This window comes from Sorex araneus, chromosome 1, assembly GCF_027595985.1.
Source record: "Sorex araneus isolate mSorAra2 chromosome 1, mSorAra2.pri, whole genome shotgun sequence".
NCBI lineage: Eukaryota > Metazoa > Chordata > Mammalia > Eulipotyphla > Soricidae > Sorex > Sorex araneus.
The window spans coordinates 45,987,046-45,999,141 of record NC_073302.1 but is presented as its reverse complement, the minus strand read 5'-3'; the positions used below and the strand labels follow the sequence as shown (position 1 = coordinate 45,999,141).

The 12,096-nt window shown below is 38.6% G+C and overlaps 1 protein-coding gene across 2 annotated transcripts in view; it reads left to right on the top strand.

Annotated features, from left to right (window-relative positions):
- The window catches only part of TEK (TEK receptor tyrosine kinase), a 106,166-nt gene that overhangs the window by 72,506 nt on the left and 21,564 nt on the right, over positions 1-12,096 (top strand). For both annotated transcript variants that reach the window (XM_004600369.3, XM_055135700.1), the window contains exons 12-13: positions 4,369-4,665; positions 9,711-10,010. In XM_004600369.3, the coding sequence (XP_004600426.1) occupies positions 4,369-4,665; positions 9,711-10,010 (597 nt within the window). The remainder of the gene's footprint in view (positions 1-4,368; positions 4,666-9,710; positions 10,011-12,096) is intronic.

The window sequence follows — 12,096 nt, the reverse complement described above, 5'->3', positions numbered from 1 at the left end:
GATTTATAATAATGTCAATCTCAAATATATATAGTATTACAGATCACTATTACTTCAACAAAAATATTTTTAGCTGGAGATAGGACTCAGTGGTGCTCATGCCTTGCATGTATGAGGTCCTGGGTTCAATACTAACACTGACAAATATATGTATTTATATTATTAAATAATTTATGTTACTAAAATTTTGCCAAATAATGCTTGGGGCTGGGTGGTCCTTGGTGTACATGTTCTATACATACATGTATATATATATGTGTATACATACGCACAAAATTTTGACCAATGGCAACCAGCACAGTGGCCTTTTCATGTGTTAATTGAGAAGCTATTGAGTTTGCAGCATCTCTGATGCTAATTTAAGCTCTAACTTCCTGCTTCATATGTACCTTTCTCTGTAAGACTGAGTTACTCCATCGGCAAGTTCTCTTTCCTTATGTTCAATGTGTGTAATCAATCTATTACTATCTCCTCATTAGTGCAAGTTCACATGTTTAATTCATGTAAACCTGAAGGGTAAGAAGTGTTATCTTTGCCATCTTACAGAATGAAAGGTAGGGTCTCAGTGAGTTCATAACTTCCCCTTGTAGTACCATACTGGATCTTCCAATAAACTCCTGTCTCCAGCCTTTGTTATTTTTACTCAGGGGCTCAAAGGCACCAGCCCCTTATCCCGATGGATAACATTTCCATGTTTTAAGTTGATTTACTAAAAGGATATGGAACAATTCAGTGAAGAACTCAGAAAAACGTCTCACTTTCCTGCTGCTGCTTACAGTATAACAGAGATGTTTCCTCTATGCCACCCACCTAGTTAGCTCACATCTGAATAGCAGCAGCTTTAAGTAACCAAATGGGATTTCAGAGCTACCAGTGTCCTTGTAGAAACATTACAGAAGTAAGAAATATCTGCCTGGGAACCCAGTGGTTTGTGAGTAAATAAAAATAAAAATAATAATAATAACAACAACGACAATAACAATAGCAACAACAACAGCAATCATACCAGGAACTGTATACAGCTAGAGAATAAAGGGATCAATAGGATTATGAGTAAAGAGGTCCCAGATATGTTGCCAGGTTGCTGCTAAAATTCAAATGGGATATGATACTCTCTCCAGCCAGTGTTGAATCAAAAGAGAAAGGTCATAATCTGACTCAGATGGAAAGTATTTATGGAGCAGAACATAAAACACTTCACAGACCCAAACTGTACTGTCTTCAACCCTCAGAGTATGTTCCAGACAGGATGTATTTAAAGGTCTCTTGGAATATTTCAAAGTAGTTCTCAGGGTGGGAAGGTAACATGCAAGGTTCTTCTTTTCCCATTGCTTGAATTTTGCTGATGTTTGTTTTTTAATTCATTGGCAGTTGCCCTCTTTATAAGTGTGTTGACGGAGGGGTAGAGGCCAGCAGGGGAGGGAATAGCACATGTTCCGGTCAGAAGGGGAAAAGGGAAGATGAAAAGGAAAGACAATGTATTGAATTATGCCTCTGCTTTTTGTAATTTTTTTCATGGGGAATATCTCCCAAGTAATACCCAGGGAACCCTGGGACCACTTCTGCCAATAATAGGCCTGATGCTATTCAGGCACAACTACTCTAGGGAAAACCAAAGCCAGGCCCTCAGTGCTCGGGGGATCATTCCATGCCAGGAATCGAGCTTGGGGCCTTTGCATAATAGATATGTGCTTTAGCCCTTTAAATTTCTGCTCTGTCCTTAAATTTCTCCTCTGTATCTTAGATTTCACCTTTGAAGCATCAGTTTTCTGTTCTGCTTTGCTTCTGTAAGCCTGCCTGTCCACTCTGGTGGCTTATTTTGAAATTTAAAGTTTGAAGTTGAGCAAAAGGAAGTGACATTGCCTCTCTCCGTTTGCAAGCTTTATAGAGAAAGGATTAATAAGACTTTTAACGTAATGATGAACAAGTGGTATAACCTGCTTGTTGGTTCTTCCTCAAGTTAAGTTTTTTTTAGAGCTGGTCAGAGAGTCACTCTCCTGCTGGATAAAAATGCATCCTTCCTCTTGCTTCTCCCTGAGAGTTATAGCAGGGGGTTCCCTATTTTGTTAATTGCTCTCTGGATAATTAGATTTTTTTGTCCCAATGACTTCTTTACTGTGAAATTTTAATAAAGCATATATATAGGCCCTTCATAAACTACTTCAGTATCTAAAACTATCTCATATTCCTAAGAGCCAATTTCTCCCTTAGGGGGAATAATGTTCCCTCTGTATATATGAATCTGAGGGTCTTTATTCTGTTTTATGACTGGAATTAAAAAAATTATTGGGGCCGGAGCGATAGCACAGCGGGTAGGGCATTTGCCTTGCACGCGGCTGACCCGGGTTCGATCCCCGGCATCCCATATGGTCCCCCAAGCACCGCCAGGAGTAATTCCTGAGTGCAAAGCCAGGAGTAACCCCTGAGCATCGCTGGGTGTGACCCAAAAAGCAAAAAAAAAAATTATTAACTAAAAAAACAAATTTCTCCTTTGTGCCCTGACACAGGTTATGTGTCAGTCTTTTTTTGAGGGCGGGGGAGGGGGATGGATGGGAGGGGGAGGCTGGGAAGGGCAGGACACATGTCTAAGACATGTCTCTTCTTTTGAAGAGTGAAGCAGGGGGGAAGGAATGTTAAAAGAGCTCCTAATTCCTCCAAGAATTTGTACATCCAACATTCCATTTATTCCTCCTCGGTCTGGAAGACAGTTTTCACTTTCTCTTACACGTGAACTTGGAGAACTTAGAATTTTTCAAGGTCACAAGACAAATGTGGCAAGTTCCTGTCTCTTTGATTTTAAAACCCATGTAGTTTCCAGTTTGTTACCTTTTGTGGGAAGGCAGGTTTTTTTGTGGATAATTGGAGTTGGGAAGCTTGTTGCTGAAACTCTGATCAGAGCTTGGCCTCGTTCTGCCACCTCTGCCGCTATGATGTCTGAAGCTCTCCTTGCTTTGGAGAAATATTCCGCCAATTGCCTTAAAATGTACTGCTTAAAAAACATAGCAGAAACACTGAACAATCACCCACAATCCCACAATTTTGGCAAATCCACTGTTTTCACTTTTATCAGCTTCCTTCCTGCCTTTCACTAATTGTAGACATGACTTTTACAAGTTGCAATCAGAGTTTCTTATTTATATATTATAAATAGTTTGACTGGGCTTCCAGACTTTCCCCTGTAATCTATTTTATTAATTAATTGATTTGGGAGGGTGGGAGCCACACCTACCAGTGCTTAGGGGTTCTTCCTGGCTCAGTGCTTAGGGGTCATTCGTGGTGGTGCTCAGAAGATTGTGATGCCGGGGTTCAAACCTGACTTCTCTACGTTCGAAGTGTGTGTTCCTGCCTGCTGAGTGCTCTTTGCAGCCCAATGATTTATTTTAATTCATCACAATCACAATGACAATATCCCATTAATCACCGATTTCTTGGGCAGGCTCAGTAACATCTCATTTCATTTTTTCCCTGAGATCTTAGAAGTCTATTTCGACTTGGCCCTCCTAACAATGTTGCACTGGGGGCTCTTCAGGGTCAGGGGAATGAGATCCAGCTTTTTACTGGATTTAGCTTATGAATACACCATGGGAAGCTTGCAAGGCTGTCCCATGGGGGCAGGAAACTCTCAGATTTCCAGTTTCTCCTAGAGGGAGAAGTAGGCTAAAGATATCTCTCTCTGGATGTTGGCCGTTGATGGTGTTACACACACCTGGGTTCCTCTGCCGGTACCTTCATGCATGAGGCCTGTTCGAACGTGTAGAGAGGAGCCTCCAGCATGGCTGCAGCTAGGTTCCAGTGGTCTTCAGCCGCCGGGAGCTCTGCTCAAGGTGGGTAGGGAAGCTGGAACCCATCCCCTCCGAGGGACCCCGGGGAAGACAGCCAGGCGTGAGGGCAAGAGACTCTCTTTAATTCATAAGCTAGTTATATTAAAATTTATTAAAGTCCATTTCTCGAACATTTAAACTTCTACAAATTATTTACTGTTTCAAAATATCACAATAAGCATCTTTGTGGATATATTTTCTCTTTCTTCAGATTATTTCTCGAGGCTAAATCTCTGTTAGTCAGATTTAGCCTGGTAGGGTCAAAGTAAATATTGTTTCTAGGGCTCTTGAAAAATATTTTAAGCTGTATCTAAAGGTTTTATCACTGTATGACAACTATTCAAATTAAAAATTACAATATTTTAAAGTTTTGTTAGTTTAATTGAAAAAATATATCACATGGATGGCAAGGTATGTTTCTTTGATAGCTTGTAAGATTGTGTATTATTCCAGAGGCCATGGTTCCATGGTTAATCTGTAGTACTGTATTTTGAGACTACATCTTTACCTTCTACTAAAAAAATGATTTTTTAAAATTTTCTTCTAGGTCTCCCTCCTCCAACAGGTCTCACTCTCCTACCAAAAAGCAAACACTCTCTAAATTTGACCTGGCAACCAATACATAAAGACTCTTTAAATATTGATGATGACTTGTATGTTGAAGTAGAGAGGAGGTCTGTGCAAAGGAGCAATGATCAGCAGAATATAAAAGTACCAGGCAACTTGACTTCAGTGCTACTTAACAATTTGTTGCCCAGGGAGCAGTATGTGGTTCGAGCCAGGGTCAACACTAAAGCCCAAGGAGAATGGAGTGAAGATCTCACAGCTTGGACCCTTAGTGATGGTACGTAACTTAAGATGCCCCAGCTTAACCCATAAGGCCTCTGGTCACAGCCATTTGGACTAACCTACCATTACTTCAAGACTTAAAAAAGGCTGGAGTGATAGTACAGTGGATAGGGCATTTGCTTTGCATGTGGCCCATCCCCTAGCCCCAGCATCCCATATAGTTCTCCCAAGCACCACCAGGAATAATCCCTGAGTTACCCCTGAGTCACCCTTGAACATCTCCAGGTGTGACCCAAAAGGCAAAGAAAAAAAAAAGAAGGGGGAAAAAAAGACTTAAAAGCTTTAAAATTGTATTTTATTGTAATTTAGGTTAGATGGTAACAATGTTGTTAAAATATATGATGTTGGTGTGCAAAGTTACAGCAACCCACCAACAGCAAAGTGTCCACAAAGCTCCACCACTGTCCCTGTGTCACTGCCATATTGGTTTTCCTCCCCCTCCTCTCACCTCATGCTACCCTGCATGACTTGGTGATTGATTTCACAATTCAAGGTCAATGGTTTGTCCATGTTCTATACTGTCTGCTTTCTTTGTTTTGTCTCACCGTGTTTCCCCGATGAGTAAGCTCATCCAATATTTATCTTTCTCCTATTGACTAATTTTTCTTTTTCTTTTTTTTTTGCTTTTTGGGTCACACTGGGTATTGCTCAGGGGTTACTCCTGGCTCTGCACTCAGGAATCACTCCTGGTAGTGCTCAGGGAACCATATGGGATGCTGGGAATTGAACCCAGGTCAGCCGTATGCACAGCAAACACCTTACCTGCTATGCTATCGCTCCAGCCCCCTATTGACTAATTTTTCCTAATGTTACATTCCTCAGTTGCATGCACTTTGCCAAGAACTGCATGGTTTCATCATTTCTTACAGTTGCATAGTATTCCACATGTATGCATGTCAAAGTTTCCTTATTAATTCCACTGTTAGTGGACATTAGATTGTTTCTGTGTGCTGGCTGTTGTACTAAGTACTGCAGGGGTGCATATATCTTTTCAAATTAGTATTTTTGTATTTGGGGGTAGATGCCAAGAAGTGAAATTGCTGGACTGTATGGGAGTTCCATTTTACCATTTTTCAAGTCAGAAATCTCTAACAGCTTTCCTTAGAGGCTGAACTACATGACATTCCCAGGAACAGTGAATGACGGTTCCTTTAACTACACCTCAACCAACACTATTCATTACTATTCTTTTTGAAACGTCATTCTCATAATATCTCATGATCATTCCTATTTGCATTCCCCTGATAATAAGCAATGATGAACACTTTTCATTATGCCTATTGATTATCAATCTTCTTTGAAGAATTGACTTCAAGTCTATTTCTTAGAAATGGAAATGTTCCATCTACTTAAATTTGCAATAATTTAGGTATGAGTGGGCTAAGACATTTTATCAGAAAGACTTTTAATCAGAAAACTCCCAGAGTTGAAAAAATTTACCTCACCTAGGTAAATTGAATTTGTTATTAAGTAAATGAATAACATGAATAAGATTTTTCTAGGTTTTATTTAGTGCTATTAAACTGATATCAGAATTGTCATATAACTATATGCACAGACATATTAATTTTAAATGGATCTTGCCTAATATTAAAAGCTAAATAGCTTTGCTTGGAAAAAATCTTCTCAACGGTCAATCTTTGTGGTTTCAATATATGCATGAAAATGATAAAACCACGCTCCTCCCTAAATATTCTCCAGTTTAGGTTTTTCTATATTACAAATTTGTCATTTTAAATTAGTTGGACTAATATACTTGGGTACTATTAAAAGCATTTTATTTCATTTAGTGGAATGTTTCATGCATGAGGCTCATCCGAAAGTGTGGAGAGGGGCCTTGAGCATGGCTGTGGTTAGGCTCCAGAGGTCCTTGGCCATGGGAGCGCTGCTTGGGGCCGGGAGGGAAGCTGGAGCCCACCCACTCTGAGGGGCCCGGGGAAGACAGCCAGGCACAAGGGCAAGAGACTCTCTGCATCGCTCTCTTCTGGGAGCTTGGCTTTAAGTCTCTGGATGTTGGCCATTGGTGGGATTACATGGCGCCCAGGGCAGTCCCTGGGTGTGACCCCTAGTGACTGGAAAATGGGAAATCTGGCTGGAAGAGGCCCGGTCCCAATCCAAGCAGGCTTGGAAGTCTCAGCCCCGGGTCCCACACACCTGGTTTCCTCTGCCGATACCTTCATGGGTGAGGCTTGTCTGAACATGTGGAGAGGGGTCTTGTACATGGTTGTGACTAGGCTCCATGGCCTAGACATCTTATAGCCTAGTTCTTCCTCTGTAGAGAGGGAGCCCTTGAAGCCCTTGGGAAGATGAAATATTTCTTGGTTACACCAATGACCACATAAATAAATCTGTACTATGTGCTCTGAACTTCTGATATCTGAGCCTCTTCTGCAGTTGCAGCTTGCTTCCTTTTCCCAGTAACAGATATGGAAATTGATTCAGTGTTTCTCCAGCAACACTCTTGTATCAGAGTCACGGAAGGCTCACCATTTTATCAGTATTTAGACATTAGTCATCATTTTAAAAATTCTGTGATATATAGACTTTACAAATGGATTAAAAGGATGACAATCAAATATTTACATTCCTAAAATTAAACATAGTTAACTTTTTCATATTTACTTTTTCTATTCATTTATGGAAGTAATAAATGAAGGGGGATAAATAAAAATATGTTTTTAGGGGGGGTTTGGACTACACCAGGGTTTTCAGAGCTTCCTACTCACTCTGAACTCAGGAATTACACCTGGTGGGCTTGGGGACCCTATGTGGTGGGGAGAATGGAAGCCAGCTTGGCTGCCTATATGGCAAACACTGCGTCCACTGTACTATTGCTCCAGCCCCAAGCAAAACTTTTGAATATCATTATTGCTCTGAACTATCCCCTTCTCCCCACTGACAACTAAATTTATGAATTTGTTACTTATAGTTAAATTCAATGCTGTCTATATTAACACATTATACATACCTAGAAGTTATATATATACATATTAATCTTTATCTTGAGAGTTGTTTAGATCTTACATATGGTATTTTAAATTCTGCATAGTATTTTATGATATCATTATTTTTTTTGTTCACTTTTAGGTAGACATTATCTTCCTTTTTCTATTGTAACAAGGAAGAAAGAAAAAGAAACTCAAATTATAGTGACACAAATTTCTCCATGTGCTGGTTTAGACCAGGAATACCAAATACCAACAAATAAAATAAAGAGAGAAATAAACAGCCCATCAGTTCATTTTCTGTACATGCTTCTTAAAAATGTTCTCATACCCATATGTCTGGAGCCAGTACATAGGCTAGTAATCTCATCTGGTTAAGTGTTAAGAACTAGTTTACGAGTAGCACAGTAGCACTGTATCACTGTCATCCCTTTGTTCATCAATTTGCTTGAGCGGGCACCAGTAACATCTCCATTGTGAGACTTGTTACTGTTTTTGGCATATTGAATATGCCACAGGTAGCTTGCCAGGCTCTGCCGTGCCATGGGATACTCTCGGTAGCTTGCCAGGCTCTCCAAGAGGAACCAAGGAATCGAACCCAGGTCAGCCATGTGCAAGGCAAATGCCCTACCCGCTGTGCTATCGCTCTAGTCCATTTGAAATGCTAATAATAAAAAAATCATCCATATATTTCAGTCTGTTATTAATAAGAACTCTGATCTGTAAACCTGAACTCTGAGATATTAAATTCTCCCACTGATTTAGAATTTCCCAGGAATACCAAATACCAACAAATGAAATAAAGAGAGAAATCAGCAGCCCATCAGTTCATTTTCTGTACATGCTTCCTAAAAATGTTCTCATACCCATACATCTGGAGCTAGTACATAGGCTAGTAATCTCATCTGTTTTTTTTTAGAACTTAAGAATTAGTTTAAGGAATATCTATAACAATTTGGACAATAGTGAATATCCATAGGTAAATATAATAAAGACAATTTTGCAAATGTAAAAAAAGAATTACTTTAAGTTTGATTTGGTGTATGGTCCCAAAAATATATTTAAAATGTATAATAAATTTCTGTATATGTGTAGTCTATCCCTCAACATTGAAATAACTTTATAAGGAAGTAGAAAATGAATTTATATATTTAACAGGGTAAGACCCTCAAGACACAAATGAATACAAGTGAGTTGACCAAAGTTTTCTAGCAAGCAAACTGTGGGACTTGGGACTCTGATTCTATGTTTTGTTTGTTTTGGCCAAACTACCATGCCCATTCATCTCTTTGGATAGGCAATCAAATTCTCAAAGAAATTCTTGGAGAAATTATTTGAGAAGTCATATCCTACTTTTAAATAGTTTATTATGGTTAACATATCTATAGTGTTTTAGAATCTACTTTAGGGAAGTTCTAAATACAGATTGTTGAACTCTGACTCACTGAATCTAAATCAGATGTCTATTGAGGCAGTGCTTCATAGATACTTGCAAAACTAATTAATATAATTTTTATACCAACTGATACTTAATACATTTATACATTTGCAATGGATAAATGGATACATGCTTGAACCTAAGAGTTATTATGATGAATCACTTTTTTGATTGGCAAACCTATTCATCTCTTCAGTATCAGAGCTACTGTTTATCCCTAACTTCTATAATAAAATTTGAAGTTTTAAAAAACATCTGCTGAAGCTGTTCTAAATAACCTTCTGTCTGTGGATAGGTCCTTTCTCTTCAATGTGCACTTATTCTTACTGTAAGGTGAGTTTCTTTTAGTCCATGATTTTTTTCATCTCCTTTGAGTGGAAATGGAGCCACATAGGGAACTAAGGTTGATACTTAGTAATATTTGGCAGATTCGCTGAGATTACACATACAGATGGGGGACACAGATTGAAGCTAGATATTTTATGACATGTTTTTCAAGTCCACATAGTGTCCACTGCCAAATGATTGGATTTACCATGATTAAAGCACCCCTTAATTATCCATGTTTATGAACTGGAATTAGTTCACTCAGACACACATTATCTAATCTATAGTAGTATATATTAAGTGAAATAATTGTGTTGTTTTTGTTTTCAGTTCTTCCTCCTCAACCAGAAAATATTAAGATTTCCAACATCACAGACTCCTCAGCTATGATTTCTTGGACAATCTCGGATGGCTTTTCTATTTTTTCTATTATCATCCGTTACAAAGTTCAGGGAAAGAGTGAAGACCAACACATCGATGTGAAAATCAAGAATGCTACCATCACCCAGTATCAGCTCAAGGGTCTTGAACCTGAAACAGCTTATTTGGTGGACATTTTTGCAGAGAACAACATAGGTCCAAGCAACCTGACCTATTCTCATGAACTGATAACTCTCTCTAAATCTCAAGGTTGGTAGATAAAGACATGCATTTACATCGGATTATTTCTGGAGAATTTCAAAAAGCTCTAAAGTCTTAACATTTTTACCCCATCTTTGTGTCTTATGGCGTCAATTCATTCATCCTGTTGGGCTTCATTATCTCCAAAAGATCCAGGAAGAATATCTGGTTGATTCATCCTCTATGTTTAAGCTTTAACTAAATTTGCCTATGAGCTCCTCCTATCCACTCATGGAGGCTCTAAAGAATGTGAATTTGATTCCAAGGAGAACAAAGGTGGGACATTCTTTCTGGAGGCAGCCCTGGACAAGTGCTTTGGTGGGAGCCTCAGACCTGAATTCTTTATCAACATCATCTTTCTTTTATAAGAATGATCTCAAAATGAGTTACTTTGTAAATTGGATAACTCGGTGTTACTCCAAGTTCCCTTTGATTTTTCATTTCAGATTATCATGTCTCTACACCCAGAACTAATAATAGAGGGAGAAAGCTTTTTGTTGGTTTTTGGTATTTTTCATTAATGTTTAGTTTTGTTTGGGGGCCACATTAGGTGGTACCCAGGATGATCTGGTGCTGGAAAGGAAACCTGGGCTCCTACATGCAAAGCATCTATTCTAGCCCTTTCAATCATCTCCTCAGCCCCAAGAGTAAGCTCATTGAACCAGAGATCCATCAGGGGTTCAAGAACACTGTGCCTAAGTGTCTGTGATTGATAAAACCGGTTGAATTTTAATCAGTGATAAAGGGCCTGTAGAGGGCAGGACTTTTTGCTGCCTGTTTGAAATAGCATCTCCAACACCTGTGAGCTGTGCAAAAATTAACAGTATTCAAGGGAATGTCAATAGAGGGAAAATACAAATTTCACTAATACATATTTTTACAGAAAATAAAGTTTATGTTTATAGACATTATAGTATTAAAATTTTCTGGGTTCAAAGCCTTTTTGGGGATTTAGAATTAAAGTCAAACAAATTATATTTTCAGCTCTGTTTCTTTGAAATAGTTTTGAGATGCAACAGGAATGAGTCTTCTAATTAGAAAGAATCATAGTTATCCAGTTATATCCTTCATAATTGCTTCATTTTTATAGCTGTGGACTGAAAAATATATGCAGACCTTAAATGGAAGGCATATATAAACTATAAACAGGAAAAGGAAATAAACAACAAAACAAAGAGTCCTATCATTCCATTTTAAGCATCTCTTTATGTACATATGGAGGGAAAAGAAAAGACAGATCATCGCAAAAGAACACTTGTAAAAAAATAAGATCCCACTCCACATGTTGCCTGTTGTAGAAAGAAACTGAACTTCATTTTATTTTACTTTAAATTATGGAAAGTAGAAGAAATAGATAAGTTTTTAACAGTTTATTTTAACCTGACACCTATTTTTTTTAATTTTTCTCTTCGACTCACCCTCCTTCCCTCCCTCCCTCCATCTCTCTCTCTCTTCCTTCTTTCGTTGATATTTAAGATTTTCTCTATCTGTTCTTAAAACTATAAAATAATTTTAAAAGGATTTTACAGACTCTACCTACTTCTTAGCATCATAGAACTTTAAAGACTTTTTCTTTTTTCCTTTTTAAATTAATTAATTAATTAATTTCCTTTTTGGGTCACACCTGGTGATGCACAGGGGTTACTCCTGGTTCATACACTCAGGAATTACCCCTGGCAGTGCTGGGGGGGCCATACGGGATGCTGGGAATCTAACCCAGGTCGGCTGCGTACAAGGCAAATGCCCTACCCGCGGTGCTATCGCTCCAGCCCCAAGAACTTTAAAGACTTTTCGAGGTGAAGCAATTGTCACATCCCTAAACCTACACATGTAGGTAGTTACTCATTCTCACTGCGATCTGATCATAATCGTGTGCTTTCCCTCTAGTTGGAAATGAAAGGAGAACAAATGACAATAGCCATTGGTCAACATATTGCCATTAAAAAGTCCTTTGCATATTATTTTAGAAAATGAATCTTCGGTAAGTTTTAGAAATGAGTACCAGGTTGAGGAACCAGACTAGCAGCACTGTCTACCTTCCCATAATGCCATGACTTCTTCCACAATGGTGTTGGTGTTCGTCTCCCTAAACTAA